This window comes from Protopterus annectens, chromosome 8.part0 (assembly GCF_019279795.1).
Source record: "Protopterus annectens isolate FY-2018-M chromosome 8.part0, PAN1.0, whole genome shotgun sequence".
In the NCBI taxonomy this organism is placed as follows: domain Eukaryota; kingdom Metazoa; phylum Chordata; order Ceratodontiformes; family Protopteridae; genus Protopterus; species Protopterus annectens.
The window spans coordinates 615,398,389-615,420,980 of NC_056741.1; the positions used below are offsets into that span (position 1 = coordinate 615,398,389).

At 41.1% G+C, this 22,592-nt stretch overlaps 1 protein-coding gene across 1 annotated transcript in view; it reads left to right on the plus strand.

Moving 5' to 3' along the window:
- The window catches only part of LOC122808948 (NF-kappa-B essential modulator-like), a gene marked incomplete in the record, with an annotated part of 2,932,895 nt that extends 2,917,027 nt beyond the window's left edge, over positions 1-15,868 (plus strand). The window contains 1 exon segment of the mRNA XM_044080106.1: positions 15,150-15,868. Within this exon segment, the coding sequence (XP_043936041.1) occupies positions 15,150-15,313 (164 nt within the window).
- Positions 15,869-22,592: the final 6,724 nt, after the last annotated feature.

Sequence of the window (22,592 nt, forward strand, 5' to 3'; positions counted from 1 at the left end):
CACCCCAAACTTTTATATACTAACCTTGAGATCACCATACCTTAGAGAAAAGGAAATATTCTGAGAAATGGCCATCTCAAATTTAGTATATGCAAGTCCTCTTTCAGCCATTCAGTCTTTGTGTTTCAGGAACTTGCACTAGGCGGTCCCAGCACTTCAATGGTTACCACCAGAAACACTGGTAGAATTAGTGCAGGCTATGTATAAGAGTCCAATGACAGAAGTATAAACCGTATTTGGATTTACAGAGGGGTTTCCAGTGGGAGTGGGTCTTATGTGTTTCAGCTGTGAGACCACTCTGTTCATACTGATGATGGACTACATTAGGAAACATGTCTGAGGGGATATATCAACAAAGCTACTAATAACAGATAATGTGGCACAAAAGCAGACTTTGAACAGGGGAAATAGCAAATGATAGAGGGTTGGAGTGCAAAGCTGAAGGCACATAGGATGAAATTGAGTACAGACAAAGCAGTCGTCATGGCGCAAATAGAAATTAGAAGAAGCTGATAACTGAGATAGAAGGGAAAACAGTGGAACAGGTTAACAGTGTTAAGTTTTCAGGATGTGTGGTTGACGAGAAGGGAGGTCTAAATGAAGAAGTGAAAGCTAGAATGAAATGCTGCACAAAGTGTCAGAGGTACCATATGACAAAAGAATAACAAGTACACGTAAGAATAAGGTGCACAAAACAGTGGTACAGTCGGTGTTTTTCAGTATGACATAGAAAGCTGGGTATTATTGAAGGGAGAAAAGTGATGGAAGATGAAGTGCCTGAGACTGTTAGTAGGATGCTTATTGCTGGGCTAAGAAAATGAGGAAATTAGAGCAAATGCTAAAGTAGCCCTACCTGCAGAAAAGGTCAAGGAGGACAGATTTTGCTGGTTTGGTCATGTGTGCAGGAAAGATAAAGATAATATGGTAAGTAAGATTTGTGAGAAACGGGAAGAAGGCAAGAAAAGATTAAGATATCAAGCCAAGAAATTTATGGATGAATTGTATGTCAAAAGACCTGTGAAAGTTAGGTTTGACTGTCAAAGAAGGTAGGAGAGTGACTGTGAATGAAGAATGTGATGACAGTTGACATGACACCCTGAAATCATGTACGAAAAAAGAAAATAGAGGAGGAGAATGATGATGATGAGGGCACCGTCAAAATGACAGCTGTTGTAAGTGACCTGACAACATGAGAGGTGTATTTCTGATAAAGGTCTTATAACAGATTTTCACATGACATGCCCAAGGCACATTATTAATTCATTCATTTTATTACAGTGTGAAGAATAGCGTATTGCATGACTTTAGGCCATATTTGTTAGTACAATTATTCCTTAAGTCTGCTGAAGTGTACTAATCCTGTTAAATATGCAGTTATGACCATCTTTTTGTATTAGAGTGCAAGCATGCCCAGGTACAACACATTGCTTCAGTAGCACGACATGGTTTTATGCAAATTCCTGGTCAACAAATGTAAATAAATAATAAATAAATAAAATGAAACAAAAGAAAACTATCAAAATTGCCAATTAGATAAGGACAGTAGAAAATGTCTTGAAGTAGCTACTAAAGCACTTCATGTCAATACCTGTGGCTCTTTTACTGCTGCCCTTTAACACAGTCAGCAGAGATATAAATTTACAATGTTGTCTCTGTTTATGGATAGTAGTAAACCTGCTGTGCTATTTGATGGAGCTCTGCTTCAGCAGCCACTTCATAGTATTGCTTCCCTTTCCCCACTTCTTTGTCTCAGTTACTTATATTGAACTAAATAAGTTGATGTGCAGAAGTATACTTTTTAATCAAAACTTTCACAATAGCAGTAAGGCTTTCATAACATAACATAGTAAAGTGTCTATTCAGTGTTAAAGCAGTACAGTGCAAATTTCTGGTTAGTGTTTTGTGCTGTGATGTGTCCCACTTACTGAATATTTATTTTATGCCATGTGTTGCATTATGTTTGCTTGCTGAAATTCTGATACCATACATCTTTTAAGCATCATACTGAAAAAAAACTCTGAAACTAGTATTATGCCTTTGCCTATTACAGGCTTCTTCTGCAGTTATGCCACCAACTTCCTCATTATCACTACAGCCATGTCCAGAGATCCACCCCAAAGATATTTTTCATGAGAATTTTAGGACAGACGCCAATGATTTTAATGGTTTCTTGTCTTTCATATAAAATTCCTCTAAGAGACACACAAGTCTGCTACCAACAACATACAAGTAAGTTATCAGCTTTCAATGCCTAGGTTTCTGTGCTTTCCTTCTCCACTAACATTGTGTCATTGCTGCTCATCAAGTACAATATCCTGTCAGGACACTACTGCCATGGTGAGGTTTTGCAAACTCCTGCACTGATGGTAATACACTTCACAGTTCTGCAGAACTGCCTGGAAGGTAGTCCCCACTCACTGTGCTGCAAGCATTCCTATAGTTATTGTTGAAACTAGTTACACAGCCACATCAGTTTCTGTCATCACTTGTTACATACAAAGCTGATCATCTTCTTTCTGCCTTTCGTGGACAGACTCATTTAATGAAGTTTTTTAATGTACATGGTGAGAATGGTGAGCCTGTGTTCCCCCTTCCCCAAAATTGGCACAGTTAGACGCTCATGAAGCTGTTTACAAAACTATTGAGCTGATGTTGTTAATCTTCGTTCATTCCTTACTGATGGGTTATCTGTTTTGTCCTCTGAACCAAGCTGGCCTCATACCAAGCTTGCGTCAGCCAAAAAGTCTTGAGCCACGATCCTATCCACAATGCTCTGCTCCCTTTTACCTCAGATCTTGTTTGCCGCATTGCTGTACAGCCATGTCAGACCATTCTCTCTTAGCTAAGTGAACAATTTTTTCAAGTTTTTTCTATTGTTAGTGTTTAAAAAATTTTCATTTAGTTACTATCTTTACCCTCCTACCCTATTGCAATTTTGAGACTCCCTCCCTATATTATTTTTCCTTTTCTTACCATTGAGGTAATTCTCCATTACCATTGTTGGTAATCTTTCATCTCTCCCTTTCTTACCTTTCTGGGTAGTTTTCTTAACCTCTTGGTATTGTCATACTTCTCCCTTCGTATCATTATGTCTGATAAGAAAAGTAGTGTTGGCTTCAAACAATGTTCAGAATATGGCCGTAAGTTGCCACTTTCTGATGGCCATGATTTATATGTCTATTGCTTGAATGTTTCCCACCTCAGTGGTCTCTCCATGTGAGATTTCTAGAAATTTTTCGACTAGGACTCCAAATGAAAGGAAGAATAAATTAATTCTAAAAGGCCTCCTTAAAACTTCTACTAAACCCCATAAGAGGTGGTGTTCTTCCTCCTCGAGGTCGCTTACTTCATCTCCCTCTGGTGATCTCAAGGAGTCGACTCAAAAAGGTAAAAATTTCGAGCCTGGTGCTGCTGTGGACCTTTCGGCCCCAGCCTGGGCCCCGCCCCAGTTGATTCTCACTCCAGCTATGTCTTCTTTATTGCCACCAGCACCGGAGTTCCCGGTGCATACACTTACGGCTCTGACAGTTTCATCGCAGCCTTTATTGGCACCGTCTCTACAGATACAGTCTCCTTCGGCTCCATCGTTGCCGATGCTGTCAACGTCCGGAATACTGCCCTCTGTGGTGCAGATGACTTTGGCACCAACATGCTGTTCGGTGCGGTCTTTTTCGGCACTGTCATTACAGGTGCAGACACCTTCCTCGATGTCTGCACAGATGAATACGGTGCCATTTGCCACACAAACCTTTACACTGCAGACACCCTCAACACCTATGGCACTGCCTTTGTCGGCACAGATAACCTCGACACCATTCTCCTCGGTGCAGACACCCTCTGTTCCGGGCTCTGGACCACATGAACTAGCAAGGACCAAAGACTCTCCCTCTTTGGATCCGTTTGTGGGAAGCCAGTATAGGCCCTTGTTAGACAGGTCAGAATCTCCTTCAGGTCTCTCTATGAAGTCGACTAGGAGCTTCTCAGAACAGTATGTGTTGGGGCTTGTTGACCAGTTGCTTGTGGCCAGTGGACTCTCTCAACCATTTAAAGCTGCGTTCCCTCTTGCAGGTGACCGTATTTCTCCACAGACTCCACCTTACACTCCTTCTTCGACTTCCAGGGACATATCGAAGCCCCTTTCTCCGACAGCAGCTTCCCTTCCTTCGACACCAACAGTGAACCTCACTTTGGAGCCGGAGTCGTCCTTGTGGCCCTTGGTGCACTGGGCACCAGGCCCTTCTCAGGCTAGTGGCTGTGCCGTGTGGGTAGGCATTCTTGGTTCCACTCCAATTTTTTCTATGGCACCCTCCAGGAATTCTCCTCCCCTCATGCTCCACAGCCTTCTTGAGACTCCTGGTCTGGGGGTCGGCTCGTCTGAGTGGGGTGTGACCCCGGTTTGAGGTTGTAGTGCTCGGTTCTGGGCTCCCATCCCTCTTCGGGTGGTCCGGCCTTCCAGGCCATGGAGAGGGCACTGGCCTCTGATGGCAAAACCTTCCTGTCGGAGTCCTTGCCCCCCTCTGTGCTGCAACTGTCACAAGCCACAACTATCAGACCCCGGGCACAAGGGCCTCAGGTTTCTCCCCCTCAGAAGATCCCTTCTTTGCAATCTTCCCCAGAGCTTCCCGCTGAGGAAGTCCTTTGCAAGGCTTCATGCAAGAGGAAGCACATGGACTCCACTGAGGAGTCTTTGACAGAAGATATGGACTTTGATGACGGGGAAGGCTCCCCACGGTAACCCTCTGATGAGGTGTCCTTTGGTGACATCCTCGAGATCCTAAGACAGACTGGCGACTGGAAGTCCTCCAACCCTTCCTCAGAGGAATCCGTATTCCTGCAGGCCTTTTGTGCCTGGCCCCCTACCTCCTCGGTTACTCCACTGGCCGATGAGCTTGTCCAGCTCATCGTCCAACGTGCATGGGAGGCTCCTGACACCTTGGAAAGTTATACCTCGGAGACCTGACAAGATTTTATCTCCCCCAGCTGAACATCCGCATTGGTCCAAAGGTCTTCCAGTAGATGCCATGGTGGTGGCGGCTACAAACAAAAAAGACTGACAGAGAGCCAGACTGTCCATCCTCCCAACAAGGATTTGTGGGTGATGGACTCTGGAAGCATGTGTTTGCTTCATCGACCTTTGCTGTAAGGTCCTTGAACTACTTGGCACACTTTACAAGGCTCCATAGGGAACTTATCAACCAGCTGTCTGAAACCTTGGCAGGAGCGGTTTCTGATGAGGTGCGTGAAAATGTAGCTTCTCAGATAGCGACCCTAGAAGCGATATTCAGTTCTTCCATGTGCCTCATTTCACACGCAATGGAAAGAGCGGCTAGAACAGCAGGCGCAGTCATGAGACATCATGCCTTGATGTGCCTTTGCGGACTCCTTTAAGCCTTCCTTCATGAACGCCCCTATTGAGGCCGCTTCATTGTTTGGCCCTAAGGTTAAAGATACGCTGGCAAGGTGCGAACAAGCTGGTAAGACCCTGTCTGCCATTGGTGTCCAACACTGCACCCCTCAATGATTCTACTCCAGAAATCAGAGGAGCGGGAAGATGTGGCACAGAAAATCGCAGGGCTCTTTCCGTGACGCATGTGCCAAGTTCTCCCTTAGGGGCAGAGGGGGAAACTCTAATGGAAGATGCCCCTTTCAGGGCAGGGGACCCCTTTCAGGGCAGGGGAGGCCCGCAAAACCAGGGTTCCAGAGATTCTTTCTCTGGCTAACCCTACCAGAGCTCCTAAAGTGTTGCCAGACTGCTCACCTCTGGAAGCGGTTGGGGGTCATTTTTCCTTTTACCTTACTGCCTGACGAACCATAACCACTGATTCTTGGGTACAATGAGTAATATTCAGAGGCTATCACATTCCCTTCCATCTCTGTCCCACTTCACCCAGTGACTTATCTGACGTTCCACCCAGTCAAAGGGAAGCAGCAGCACACGAAATTTGAAAGGTACTACAGAAAAAGAGTCTTCCAAACGGTCCCCCCAGACCAGATAGGATCCGTTTTTTACTCAAGGTTCTTTTTAATACCATAAAAGACAGGGGACTGGAGACCGATTCTGGATTTCAGCTCACTAAACAAATTTGTAAAAACAGAAAAATTCCGGATGGTCACGGTTCAAGTCTATCCTCTTTCTTCTGGAAGAAGACTATTGGAGGTGCTCTGTAGATCTTCAAGATGCATATTACTATATAAAAGTGGACAAGCACTCAAGAAGATGCCTCCGCTTCCACATAGGAGCCAGTCACTACCAATTTCGAGCACTGCCCTTTGGTCTCTCTACAGCCCCCCAGAGAGTTCAGCAAATGCATGGCAGTGGTTATCACTCACCTGTGACTTCAAGGATTCCAGGCGTTTCCATACCTAGACTGACTCCTTACCGCCGCCACCAAGTGTCTACTGGAAGAAGCCCTAGACTACACTCTTCTCACAGCTCAGCGCCTGGGAATCACTGTAAACTGGGAGAAGTCCAACACCATCCCAGCTCAATCTGTAGAATTCATCAGAGTTCTGTTGGACACGAGGAATAGCACAGCATCTCTTCCCGATCACAGACTTCAAAGAATAAGACATCAGGTTTAGCCGCTAATCTGTCACCACAATTCCTCTGCTGGGTCCATATTTCAACTCTTGGGGTCGATGGCAGCCTCGATCACCATTGTTCCTCTGGCCAGGTTTCACATGAGACTTCTTCAGTGGCTACTTCTCACTCAGTTGTACCATGTACAACATCCTTTGTCTTTTCAGATAAGTGTAACTCAGAGATGCAAGCAAGATTTACTCTGGTGGACGTCTCAAAATCCCCAACAATGGTCTCGCCCCTTCAGCCTCCATCAGCCAAAAGCCATGGTGACCACGGACACCTCCCTGATGGGGTGGGGGGGTATGTCAGGGAAACTCGGGCCTCTATCTCCAACCAGGTGCCTTGAACCATTTACATATCAGTGTCCTGGAACTAAGGGCAGTGCTATTAGCATTGCAAGCATTCCACTCGATCCTTCCATCAGGGACTATTGCAATCCAGTACATGTCAGTAGTCTGGTACATCAGCAAGCAAGGGGGTACCAGATCTTATCCGTTATGCTGAGAGGCCTTGAGAATATGGTAATGGGCTATAGCTTCCAACTGCTTTCTTATTGCAATGCACATTCCTGGGAGCTCCAAAGTGATTAAAGTGATAGCGGACAAATTGAGCAGGTGCATTCTACAACATCATGAATGGTCCCTCAATCCTGTGATAGCGGCAAAAATTTTCAACCACTGGGGGCAGCCTTGCTGCAATCTATTTGCCTCCCCAATCAACTACAAGTGCAGCAACTACTTTGCCTTGATCCCCCCCCCCCGGGACAGTCACCGAGAGACGCTCAAGACCACACTTGGCCCTCTGGTCTGCTTTATGCTTATCGTCCTCTACCCCTCATCTCTCAGTTTCTGAAGAAAGCACGGCAGTTGAAGAGCAAAGTGATCCTCATTGCTCCTTATTGGCCTCGACAAGTTTGGTTCTCTTTCCTCTCGCCTCACCTTCTAGATCGACCATGGATTCTCAATGCAACCCCAAAATTGATCTCTCATCTGCAGGGTCTGCCTCACCCCAATCTAGCAAACCTGAAGCTGACAGCTTGGTTTCTCCACTTCCAATGATTGCCAGGCAGGATACCTTTCCTCCCCGGTGCACATTATTCTTATTGCATCTCAAAAATCATCCACCAGGCTAATCTATCTCAGCAAATGAAAAAGGTTTACATTATGGGCAGCGAACAAACAATTGGACCCCTTGTCAGCCCCAGTTTCGGTGGTATTAGATTACTTATCAGATCTTTTTCAGTCTTTGGTATCGGACTCTACTATTCATGTTCATTTAGCTGCCATTTCTAATTTCCACATTGGCTTTCAGGACTCCTCACTCATGTCGCACAGACTCTGTAAGACTTTCTTGAAGGGCATTTTTCACCTAAAACCTCCCTTTATAGAACCAGTACAATGTTGGGATTTGGCCTTGGTTCTACAAGCCCTAACAGCTCCCCCCTTTGAACCTGCATCTTCATGTGATTTAAAGCAGCGCTCTTCAAAAATTTTTTCTGGTTGCAGTTACATCAGCCAGACATCTGTCAGAACTTCAAGCCTTATGCATCAAATGTCCCTACCTTATTTTCTATAAAGATAGAGTCTCACTGAGAACTAATTCTTCCTTTTTACCGGACGTGGTGTCAGAGTTGTCTGTCAACCAGTCTATTGACCTCCCAGTATTTTTCCCTAATCATTCTAACAAGGGGAAGGTATTGCCTGCACTCCCTAGATGTTCACAGGCAAATACATTTTTATTTGGACAGAACAAAATCTACCCGTAAATCAGACCAACTATTTCTGGCCTTTTCTGGACCAAGGCTAGGTCATCCTGTTTCTAAAGTTACATTGGTGTCATGGTTGAGAAATTGCATTACATTCATCTACAACAAGAACAACATCACCTTGCCTCACAAAGTGAAAGCCCATTCTAAAAGGTCTATGACAACTTCAGCAGCTTTCCATGCTAGGGTTTCCCTTAATGACATTTGCTCAGTTGCGACTTGGGCCAAACCCCATACCTTTATCCCTCATTACAAATTGAATTTGGCCTCCAGAGGAAGAGCTTCTTTTGGTTCAGTGATGCTCAGGTATGTCCTTCCATGAGGGCCACCCAGGGATACAGGTAGCTGGGGACTCTGTCCTATCAGTAAGGAATGAACGAAAATGAACATTCGTTCATTCATTACTCCCCACCCTCCGTCTCCCTCCAGAGGTTCCTGGTGGATCTCATATACTCCTCTTTCCATGATTGTAGGTCTGTTATGACCAGAGGTAGCCTCTACTTGTGTCTATCAACTTGCAAACTCGATCTGAGATAACAGGGAGCAGAGCATTGTGGGTAGGATCTTGGCTCGAGAGTTTTTTGGCTGACGCGAGCTTGGTATGAGGCCACCTCGGTTCCGATAATGGAACCGATAACCCATCAGTAATGACTGAATGAAGATCAGCAACACAGATGGAACGTTATGGTAAGACGTAACTTCTTTACATCCACAGCTGTAAACATTAACCCAGTGAAGACTGTATTTGTAAATCATAATTTATTGTCAAGAACTGAGACAAAGTTTCAGGGCTGAAAGAAGTTTTTCTGAGTGGCACATACTTCGGAGGGATCTAAAAAACAAAGAAGCATGGCCTGAATTGATTACTACCTGTCTACCCTTAGGATCGTGCACTTTGTTAAAGCTACACTAAATAGATATTGCTTGTGCTTGCAGAGCTAAAAACAGTTCTAGGGCCAGTGTGAGTGTGTTGTTAGAACCAAATGTAAATACTGAATCTGGGCTATTTAATTGCAAAATCTCAAAACTTTTTATCCACTTGGGACCACCTTACTCATGCAACCTACCCCTACCTCTGCATCAAACCATACAAGTTAGAGTACTAAACACACTTTCCCTAACAGTAATATTATACAAGGACAAGATGCACATGCACACTGTCCACTTCAAACACACCAGTACCCACTCAAAACAAAACATCTATCCCCTTCGCTAGGCCTTTCTCTAACCCTAACTCATGAGCAGTCACACACACACTAAACCCTAATGCCAAAATGTTTGTTGTTTAAAAGCTTGTTTTTTTCACATATTGTACTTATTTGACTGCCTGCACTTTTAAAAAGTTTTTTGTTTAAATAATTTAACTGTTGTAGGCTACACACTAAAGTGCGATAGCTTTTTCTGATCGTTTGTAGTCGTTTAAAGCTGTTTTAAGTGTATTTTTTTACTGTTTTTGCCTTATCTTTTCAAAAAAAAAAAAATTCCTTGTTTCCCGCCTTTCTAAGCTAGTTATAGCCCAGTTTTCAGGCCAGTGCTGAATTCAGGGCTGTGATACTAGTTTCTGAGTTGCCCATACCTTACTTGGATAGAAGGAAGTTTCTCTGCTCACCTGTGAGAGAGGGGAGTTTTGAGCAACCTATCTGTCCCTAGAGGAGTGGTTCCAGCCCAGAAGTTAGTAGTTTATTGGCCATTTTGGGCTAATTTCTATCTCTTTCATTTCCCTACCACGTTTGCACGGTATTGGCAGTGCTGGTCAGCTACAGTTAAATTATTCCCGGCTCCACTAAGTCTTTTCTTCAGTTTTTCCCTTGAAACTAGTCTAACTCTTAACCTAAGCATCTTATAGCCCAGCACTTGCTCTGACCTAATAGTAAGCACTAATAAACCCTGACACTGATCGCCCAGCAGGGCAAGGCTCTTTATTCACCCCTCACCAACCAAGCAGCTCTCACCCTACTATTCAGGCATGACCAAAGGGCAACTTCAGGTGCACTCTCCAGTCCAGCTGGTGAATCTGGGTATCCTGAGGCAATGTTACAACTGCCTCATGTATACAGACAACCCTCTCCTACCACAAAACACTAACATATGCGAGAGATGCGGTTATACAGCCAAACTGGAAGCTAAGCTGTCTCCACCCAAGACTGGAACAGACAGTCAAGAAGAGAAGGATAACACTTGCACCACACCTCCAGCCGCACACAGACCTACTAAAACAGCACTGGCAAAAAATACACATAAATACACAAAATCATACTCAGAGGCTCTAAATAAAAACCTGCAAAAGCATCAGAGACCTCCAAAGCAGACACTCAAACAACCTGCACCTCCCGTCACAAACCAGACAACACATAAGACACAAAATCAGTGTGCCGCACAGTCACATCCTTTAAGGTGAAATAACATACCTAACACACTAGTAATAGGTGACTGTATAGTCAGGCATACTGATGTCCCACTCACTAGGCTAGACAAGCAGAAAGTTTCTGTTAGCTGCTTGTCGGGAGCCAGAATCCGCCACATAACACAAGCACTCATGTCACTCCAGAACAAGTACAAATATGACTCTGTCATTGTTCATGTTGGTGTGAATGACCTGAGACATACCTCCCTGGGTTACATGAAAAGAGACATGGAAGAGCTCTCTGATCATGTAGCCCAGGCTGGTATGACCCTGAACCTGAGTAGCATCCTGCCCTCACCAAGAATGATACCTCAGTATAAAGAAAAAATTATAAGTTTCAACAATTGGCTAAGCTTCTGGTGTCATTCAAAGGGGATCCAGTGTCTGTCAGCCTGGGACGACATGCTCAACAAGCCGCGTTGCTTCGCAAGAGACTGCTTGCACTTGTCACCCCTAGGCTTTCGAATACTGGCCAAGGCTGTTGCTGCCCCCATAGTGCCTTTTTTAGGCAAGGCTCAAAAGTCAAACCCACCTCCGTAAACAACACAGTTAACAAAAAACTGAGGGTTGTGCTACTCAGCGCCAGAAGTTTAAATCTCAGAATGCACACACTCAAAGCACTCGTCAGTATGGAGAACGTCTACATCTGTGCAGTAACTGAAACCTGGTTCAAGGCTCCAGAGAGCACCCCATCACTACAGGGCTCCAACTCATACCACACGTTTTGGTTGCAGAACACAGACCGAAACACAAAAGGAGGGGGTGTATCTATATTCATCAAGGATACCTACACCTCCAGGTTAGTGGCGCAACATGATACCTCTGAGATCATCCATGTGCAACTAACATTGGGGAAGTCTGCAGTGCAAATTGTGGCCTGCTGCAGATCACCCTCCATGACCCAGGACCACCACTCCACCTTTCTGGAGACACTGGAAAACATGAAGGTCCTACCGAACATCCTGATATTGGGCGATTTCAATTACCCTACCATTCACTGGGAAAAACTACTTGAGTACAAATTCCCAGGCCCAGCGCTTCCTGGAATTCTTCAACTCAAACGACCTGGATCAGCTGGTAAACTCTCCTACCAGAGGTGAAAACATATTGGACCTGGTCATCACCAACATGGCGACAGGTGTTCCACATTGGAGGTCAACCCGTCACTGGTTAGATCAGACCATAAACTAATCACTCTGGATGTCCACACCCCACCACCAACCCCAACTAAGGAAATCACAGTAAAAAACTTTTCTAAAGCAAACTTCACCTTACTTAAGATAGAGGTGGTAAGTTTCACAGCCCCCACGCTAAAGGATAACGCTGCCCAAGATGCAGAGACCTTTATGCACTCTATGAGCACCTACAAGGATGCATGGATCCCTAACAAAACCAAGACTCACTCCTCTAAGAGAAGGAAGACAGTTTGATGGACCCCTGCAGTAAACAGGCTATACAATAGAAGGAGGAAACTAGTTCAGAAAAAAAGCAAATCCCAAGAAGGGAAGTCATCCCTGATCAGTATCAGTAAGAAACTAAGGTCCCTCATGAAATCCTCCAAGGCTAACTTCGAAAGAAAAATTGTCAAGGATTCAAAAGATAACCACAAAGCCTTCTTTAACTGTGTTAAGAATCTAAGTGGCAACTCGCAGATATGCACTGAACAAGTGCAAAATAGCACAAAATATACTGATATTGCCAACATCCTGGCAGATAGTCAGTGTAAACTTCACCCCCCTCTCACTTTCAAATGGGCCCACAACAATACCGGGAAAGTGTAGTCCCCCAAAAATCACAGAAGCACAGGTGAAAACAGCCCTTTCAAAAGCCAAAAACACAGCTTCAAGTGGGACCAGATGGTGTCTCAGGCTGCGTCTTGCACGAACTGCAGAACAAACTAACCCTCCACCTAAACACGCTGTTCAACCTCAGCCTCTCCACAGGCTACATGCCCATAGAATGGCACACAGCAATGGTTATTCCTTTCCACAAAGGAGGGGCCCCAACTGACCCTGGTAACTATCGTCCCATAAGCCTGACTACCCTGGTCTGCAAGGCTGTGGAGCGCATCATCATGGAACGCATTAACAAAGACATTGGGAACCTCCAAACACTTGACCCAACCCAGTTCGGCTTTGTTAAGGACAGATCATGCCTACTAAACCTGGTTGACTTCTTCGAGACAGTCACCAAGGCCATAGACGAGGGAAAGGTGGTTCACACAGCCTACCTTGACCTCGCCAAGGCTTTCGACACCATTCCTTACTCAGATATTACAGAAAACCTCACCAGCCTGAACATAAACCCCTATGTCACAAGATGGGTTGCCAACTGGCTTACAGACAGAACTCACACGGTAAGAATAGCGGGCTCCAGGTCCGACTCTAAACCAGTCACAAGTGGTGTCCCGCAAGGCTCTGTCCTGGGACCCCTACTGTTCGGCATATACTTCTCAGAAGTACAGGCAAACACAGGAGGACTATGGCTAACCAAGTTCGCTGATGACTGCAAACTGGGAGCCATAATTGACTCTCCAGCTGACACGGACATCCTCCAAAAGGGCCTTACTGAGACAGACACCTGTTGTCAAAGTCATGGCCTCAAGCTAAATGCCAAAAAATGCATAGTCATCCCATTTGGGAAAAACAAAACACCCACAAATTACCACATAGGTGGCAGCCCCCTTAATACAGAAGAGGTAATAAGAGATCTAGGGACATAGGTAGATAGTAATCTCTCCTTTGACAATCATATTGCCAAATTAGTTAGGAAATCTTTCTGTGTGGCCCATGTAATTACTAAAGGGTTCGCATCTAGAAATAGAGGTTATAGTGCCACTCTACTCGTCACTCATTAGACCCATCATAGAGTACAATACCCCATTTGTGATATACCTCACAAGACACTTCCAACAGCTGGAAAGACCACAAAGGTACCTCACCAAGAGGATTACTGGCCTCAAATATATGTCCTATGCAGCCCGACTGAAAAAAACTCTGGCTATACTCAGTGACATATCGCTTACTCAGAAGTGATCTCTGTCTGACTTACAAAGCCATATCCAACTCAGAATTGATGGACATGCTCCACCTAAAGAAATCCATGTCACTGCGAGCCATGCACTATAGTGAGTTAAACGTCACCACAACAATAATTAGAACATGCTGGAGATAGATTCCTGTCACAGAGACTCCCCATGCTTTGGAACAAAATTTCAAATTACATCAGGCAGAGCCCCTCACTAACACTCTTCAAGAGAAACCATGACGAGTACATGGGTAAAAGAAAATACGCCCCTGGGATCACTTCATTGGCTCTGCTTGACAGAGGATCAGTTAATTAATCAATGGGGCGGCAAAAGCCGACACACTCTGGCTAGGCTTGTAAATGCCCTCGGGCAGATAGCCTAGCATCTACCTATGAACCTAAATGAAAGTTTCAGCATTACTGTCCACCCACACTTGCATTATATTTGATAATACATAATTTGATGACTCCACCACTCAATAAAACTTTCACTCAGCCAGTTATGACACCAAAAAATTTACAGTGATTGTAACACGCGAAAATGTATATGCACGTGTGTGTGTGTATATATATATATATATATATATGTGTGTGTGTGTGTGTGTGTATATATATATATATATATATATATATATATATATATATATATATATGTAATATGCACATCTAAATATCTCTGCCTCTTCCCCTTCCCAATTTGTTTGCCTGACAGCAGAATATTGTGCAGATATTAGTGTGCTTTATTTTTGGCTTCCATCCAAAAATATTGCTTACCCTCTTAAATAATTGAAAAGAGCATCAATGGCAGCTCTTTATCAGTTTATTTGAATCATCAACATCAAAAAAGTAGGTGGCCTCCTGTAGGAGGGCAGCTGAAAACTTGTTGCTTTTGGTTTTTGCACCTGAGGAATGTCAATTCTAGGTATGTTATCTACTTGTGAGCACTTCTGCGTATGTGTTGTTATGGTGGTTGTGTTTTCATCAGCCAACATTCCATCAGTGTCTTTTCACACAGTTTTAAAAGCAGCTTTGTTGAAAATGTAAAATTGTCCTCTGCTAAAATACATTTCTGAGCTGTAGCAGTCTCAGAAGCTGATTTTATGGGTGAAGGTGTGGTGGCATCACAACATCTGCAAAGAAGTATTTAGTTCAGTTTTTCCTAGTCATTCTCCACTAGTACTGTGAATTTATATTTGAGGTTAAGTCATATGAAGGAATATCTTTTGATTACAGTCTTTAAAACCCAGCCGGGTAGTAATTTGTTTTGCTATATCTGCGTATAAAAAATATTTATTCTAAATCTGCAAGAGTAGAAAGAAAAATGTCTTGGCAAGTATAGCACAAAAATAATAACCTTTTTTGCTTTTTAGTTCATTACCCTATTGGCACAACAATCCCCTTTCATGCTCCTATTGATGTTGTGCAGAGACGACCTCTTACTGAAGACCAACCAGACTTTCGCTGTCCAAAGTGCCAGTACAAAGCTCCAGATATGGACACACTGCAAATCCATGTCATGGACTGTATCCAGTGATCTACCTGAAGCCACATCTCAGAAAGTAAGACCAAGATGTATCACATCGCTGTTCCCCTACAGTCACAGAACGTTAAACCTTTAGACTTTTTTTGCCTGTGTTACTGCCAGAGTAGTAGCATGTAGGCAGTTTAATTTTATAGGACACTTAACCTGCAACACATTGTTTATAACTGCTTAGTGCTGTGACAGGAATTAATTTTGTATGAGTGCTGCCCAGAAAACTGGCACCATTTTCAAACTGATATGAACTAACCTAACAAAGGCCACTAAGATAATCTAAATGTACACAAACAATGCCTTATGTTAATTTACATCTCAGTGCTACTGTGAAGGAATGTTTGTTTAATGCATTGCTGCTCCTAAAGATGATACTATACCTCTAAAGAAAACCTGACATTTGGAAAATGGTAAGGACATTTAGCAAACTGAAATCCATTTGAATGTATGTACATGATTTTAACTTTGCAAAATATCTACAGCTATTATCCAGGAAAGATAAATCCACATTGTAATTATGTATAATGTATAAATAAAAAGCTGATTCATTGAGAATATTTGTAGAGGTTGAAAGTTTTTTGTGCTAGAATCTGAAAATCTGATTAATCTTTCTTTATTCAAGAAGGTACGCTGATGACAAGAACTGAGTATTGGACAACATTTTGAAAGATTCTGTCTGAATGAGATGTTATGTACAGATATGTGAAGGAGTTCATGAGGTATCTAGTAAAGGCTGTTTAGGCCAGAGAGGTGAAATTCATTTTCAGGTTCTATCCTCATACAAATGGAAAGAAAATGTTTATTTCAAGAATCTCATAATTTGGTTGCAAGAAGCAGGATAGACCAGTGACTGGAACCACAGCTATCTTGGGAGGATAAAGGACTACTGAGCGAAACGTCTGTCATCTTATGATGTTCACCAAACTTTGGAACTTCATTTTCATGTTTTGATGCCTTTTGGTTTCTCATTGTCTCACCCACCCTCCTCCACTGGGTAGCTGGAGATCCAGTGCAGATAATACATTGCAGAAAAATGAATTGTGTCTATCTTCATTCATTCTTTCATCAATCACCCTGGCACCCACCATAGAAGCAAGGCAGAAGAACAAATAGTGGCTGGGGTGTCAGTCCAGTGCAGGATGCATATCCACAGTTAGTATCACAGAGCACACACGCCTACAGGAAATTTGAAGGAATGACAGTTCACCTGTGTCATGTCTTTGAGATGTTGACTGAAAATAGATCACACATTGAAAACTGATATGGACGCAGGGAGGATATGCAGACTGCACGAGAAGGCACCCCAGCCAAGAGCCTGAAAACTAAATGGTATTGAGGCAGCGATGAGAACAATCATGATTAATGCAAAACACACTGGCATAACTTTTCTTCATCTTAAGAAAACATGATATCACACTGACACTTCCCCTTGGTTGAAACTGGATGCAAACATGCGTGTTTATACCGTCAGCTGTGCAGTTGTTTAGAATTCCTGTCCCTAGGTTCCTCCAGTATTCTACAATAAGTATTTCTGTTGTTGCTGTCTTCAGTTATAAGAATGGGTCTGCTGGGCTGGTCTCATCAAAGTAAACTCATTTGCAAATCAACAAACTAGGACATAAATTAATAAATCTTTAATTGTGCCAATATTAAGAAAATGTCATAATTTATAGTAGTGAAGAGGTGTGCCTTGCTGTATTAAACTGGAACCAAATTTGATAACATTTCCTTTCTTCCTTACTAATAATCTCTCTTTTTTTCTTTCTTTTTTATTAATCAGTATGCTTTCATGTGATCATTTTAAAATGTTATATATTACTTCCCTGTGACCATAAAATGTAAAGCAAAATGTTTCAGATTTACTTGATAAAACTCATTTCCCACCCCCATTTGTATTAATCATTTTGTGCACACTAACATTTGTAGAATGCATTGATTCTATTTTACACAGCACAGCTACCCCTCTTATAATAATTATGATGTACTCAGAATAGCTTATCTGGGATGTATTAATTCTGCTGTGCATAGACCATCTTTGTGTTGCATTCTCATTAAGCTTTTAAAATGCTGTTACATTGCTTTGTTGTGATCACAAAATGCTTCAGCTTCACTCAGTAAAATCATTTTCTATTCCTGAATATATTAATCATAACACACACAAGCCATATCTGTAGGCTGTATTAATTCTTTTGAGCATGATGCAGCTACACTCTCTTTATTAATTCTGCTGTACACAAAATAATATTAGTAGGCTGTTGGAAAATTAAATTAATCATCATTCTTCTTGCCTATACTGATGGTAGTTTATCAGTGTTCGTTATCACAGTGCAGTGCTTCTTAAACTGTAAAATGTTGCATGGTGCTTTCCCATTAAACATCATTGCTGTCAGACATCACTAAATAGTACTTGTTGAGCAGTAAAGATCGTGTTGTTGTTGTATATTGTTTCCCCATTAAACACTACACCAAATACATATAACAGAGTGAAGCATTCCTCTTATTGATACTTAGCTGCAATGTTTCCCTAACAGAATAGCACCTCCTTGACACAGTAGAATAAAACTTTCAGATGATAAACAGATTTGCAGGTTGCATTAATTCTGTCATGCAGTACAGCTTACCCTGTGCATTATGTCTACCAAGGACATACTAATACTTGTCAATGTCACTACTGGGTATCAGTAAATAGTGTTTGTCAAATGGTAACTGTATTGCTTTATGTTGTTTCCCCTTTAAGCAGTGCACCACAAATCTGTAGTCTTAGTTCTGTCTTACACAGCACAGCTCCCCTTCTTATTACTTCTAACATGTACAGAGTAGCATTTGTCAGTCAAAACTATGTTGCTTCTCCATTAAACGAAGCTAAAACACAAACTGGATCCGTACTACCAAAAGAAGAAGCACCACAGTGTATCCAGCTGCCCAAATAAATCCTGCAAGCACGATGAGATAACGTACTGTTTATTACAAAAAAACAAAAAATCACATAAAGTGCTTTTCGGCAGGCCACATAGCCCATCTTCTTCAGATAATTATACAACATAGGCCATACACTATGTAGGAAGTGAAAAGTCAAATGGTTCCTGAATCAGCAGAAATCAGCTGCTCTTAAAGTGGCAACCACCTTCATTCATTACCTAAAATATATAGCTTAAACAGTTCTCATCTAACACATTGTTTTAATGCAATATTTTAAAATAATAAATAGTGTAAAAAATCAGTGTAAAAAATCTAAAACCAATAATTATCTATTATGAAATATTAAAGCAATTAAAATTAAGTGTATGTATGTATTTATATTTTTGTTTTGTGTTCGAGTATAATAAACCTTAAAAACATGTAAGTAAAAACATGTAAGTGAAAAACAGCAAAACCTGACTTAAGAAGCTGAAAGTCAAATACACTCTAAGACAATAGTATGCATAGACCAATTTAAACACAGCATAATAGTCAACTCCTAACCAAATTTTTAAGTTGTAGAATGCACTTAATTGAATACATTTTGTTAATGCCCGGAGGGTAACATGCAAAGGTACGGAATTGCCAACTCAATTCTAATTTCTTTAAGAGCAAGGAAAGAGGCCCTCCTCTAGGGTCATAGGCAATACAGTCTATATATAATTTTAATTGCATTAATATTTCATAATAGATAATTATTGGTTTTAGATTTTTTATGCTGATTTTTTACACTATTTATCTATTATTTTAAAATATTGCTTTAAAACAATGTGTTAGATGAGAACTGTTTAAGCTATATATTTTAGGTAATGAATGAAGGTGGTTGCCACTTTAAGAGCAGCTGATTCCTGCTGATTCAGGAACCAGCTGACTTTTCACTTCCTATATAGTGTATGGCCTATGTTGTATAATTATCTGAAGAAGTTGGGCTATGTGGCCTGACGGAAAGTGCTTTATGCGATTTTTTTTTGTTTTTTGTAATAAACAGTACGTTAACTCATCGTGCTTGCAGGATTTATTTGGGCAGTTGGATACACTGTGGTGCTGCTTCTCCATTAAACACTATTTGTAAAATAAAGAGAAACATTTCCTCTTGTGTATAATTTGATACCCATTATTGAAGTTTTAACAAAATAACGGTTTCTTAGCACTGTAGAATTAATACAGCCTTCAGATGCTAAGTGGATCTGTAGACCAAAGTAACTTTTCTTTACACAGTACAACTTATCCTCTGTATTAATACAATCATGCACAGTATAGTGCTTGCTAGTGTCGCTAATAGGTCTTGCTGAGTAGCACTTGGCAAATGATAAAGACTAAGTTGCTTTATGATACTTTTGTACTATGTTCTTTATCTGTAAATATGTTGTAAGTAATTGCTATGTAAACTGTTAATCACTATATAATCCAATGTAACTACTGTCTGTTTATTTTAACTGTGGAGCTTTTCTCCCCGGGCCTCCGCTGAAAATGGACCTATGTCCAGTCAGACACTCCCAGTCAACAAATATAAATAAATAAATAAATGATGCTTCCCCTTTACACAGTACAAAAAAAGATGTTTGCAGATGTGTAAACTAACGTGAAACATTCCTCTTACTTATTACTGGTTTATGTAATTGGTCACTGATTTGGCCCAAATCCATATCAAATATTGTATTAAAGTCTCCTATAATTGTCTTGCTATTATGAAAGTCACTGAGGCCAGTATTTACATACATTTAGACAAAGGTACTAATTTACAATCCCTTACCTGGTGCCAGTCTCACTGAACAAAGCTCAGCAATGTCAACAGGGCTTTTTCCACCAGGTGCCACAAATGCTGGAAAGAATATCCCATGTACCATCTGATCTCAGTCATTTACTTCATATCTATTTTTAAAGTCCTACCTATAAGAATGTGTCAGACTGTAACTGTTATACAGAGGTACTGGATTTATACAATATTTTTCCTTGCTTATTTTAACTTTGGTTATATTTTAATTCTTTTTCTAAACTAGTGTCTTACATTCAAATGTTGTGACTAAATAGTTCAGTTTAAGTCATGTCACTTGCAAGGTTTGTAAATTACAATACGATGATATTTTCAGCATCACATGCACACAGTAACGCAGTGTAGCAGCATGAAGCAAAATGTACAAGTCATATATCTGTGTGTGCCCACCTCCTGCAAATATGCCACATGTCCTATACTTGCACCATTATCTTATTTATTTGTATTTGTTAACAGGGAAAAATCTGACTGGATAAAACCCATTTTTAGCAGAGGCCCACGAGAAAAGCTCCACATTTAAAAAATGTTTTTAGCAGAGGCCTGGGAAGAAAAGTCTCACATTTAAGTTACACGTGATGCACATTTATAATTGCAGGGTAAGCATGCATTTATTTACATGATTTTTCTAAAATATTTTTTACATGAACATAGCATTTTAATACAAAAAGACAGAAATTAACAAATTGGCTAATTGCCGAGAACAAAAATAAAATACAACAAAAGTTAATGTATTTGTATATGATGGCTGCAAGGAAAAGATCAAACTGTGGTGTTTTTGAGGTTAGTAATAATTTACAGATAGACAAGTAGTAATGTAGCTTAAAACTGATAATAAGAGAGGTATGAAAAGAGAAATAATGGAATTGGGCAGGAAGAGAAATGGACAGAGGAGGAATTGTAGTTAGTTGGGATGTAAGAGGAAGAGTTTAGGAAATTAGTGCAGTATGAGGAGGAGCTATAAGCAGTATTGCATAGTAATGCAATGCATTATTTTATAAGTTCATTAGCATGTGATATTATGGAACTGCATAATTACCAATCTTCAAAACAACATGTTTTGGGAGTAGTGAATGGCACATATCCAACTTTACATGTTGCAAATGTATACAGTTATGGAGTAAAACACTGCTCCTGTAGCCTCCCTTTGTTGAACTGCAGTTGTGTAGCACCTGAATTCAGTAAAGGAGGTGACATAGTTTGTCATGAAATGTTTGTAGCAGGTAATATACTTACTATAGTGGGAGACTGCAACTATGTCTTTATAGCACGTAGTGACTTCTATGATATGACTTGTCCAGCAGTGTGAGAAGTAACTGGAAACTTGTAAATGACCTTTACTGTACTATCTGTATGAGCTGCACTCATGTTTTCTACCATTCCTTTGCTTAATCTGTCCTTTTTCTTACACAACAGTGTTACTAACACAATTTCAGTCAGTGTCTCACAGCACAGTCTTTGTGTTTGCTTTGTTTCACCTCTGTGAACATGTTGCTGTTATAATTCATCACCCTTTTTAGTTTGAAGCAACCATTCAGCCCAGCAGCATAGGACAGCCATAGTGCTGAAGCAACTTTTTGGAAACAAGACCCATGCTTGAAAACTGACAATATTCATTATTTACCCTAGAGTTGTGGAACTCTTTTGAAAATGGCCTTTGCTTAGTTGAATGTTTCCTGGTTAATCAAAACAAGTAAATAAAGCGTTTTAATTCATTATGCTTGTGTGTATATGGTTTTAACACCAAAAACACAATCTACTTGTACAGAAGTTTTGTTCTGAGATCAGTATGTATAGATCGAATGTTCTTAATACTTATTCAGCAGATATCATTTAAGTCATGTTGTTCAAGAATGTTTTTCAAAAGTCTGGCATGAGCTTTTCAGTAATGGACTAACATCTTGCTGGTTTTATTTAAATCCATATCTAGTAGTATATTTAAACTTCATGTAATAATTGTATTATTATGAAGCTTGCAGAGTCCGTTGTTTTTATTTTTAAACAAAAATCTAATTTTACGTGAACCATACACTGATGATTGTATTACTTTTCCTTCCATTTATTTTTAAATATTAATTTGTCATTTTATAGCAGTTTTGTATAACAAATGTGTTTGTTGTATGTAGCATAGATCTACAGTCTGTTTTGAATATACAAATATGGGTCTTTCAGTTAATTCATTTAATCCAGTTGCATTTAATGAGATAATTGATGGCTGCATTCATAGGTTCATAGGTTCATACTAGGCTATCTGCCCTAGGGCATTTATAAGCCTAGCCAGAGTGTGTTTGGCTTTCGCCACCCATTTTAAATTAATTTTGCTATGCCCTTTTTCGAGGTTAGTATACTGTGCCTCTGTCTAACAGTGACACAGAAGTGATACCAGTCATGTATCTTTTCTTCTTTTAATAGTCTCCAAAAAGCTGTACTCAAATACCCCCAACATTTTTTGTTGACGCTCAAGCATACAAATTCTGTAGATCAATAAAACCAAGCAGAGGTGAAACTTGTCCAATAAAATAATGTGGCTTTCCAGAAGACTTTCCATTA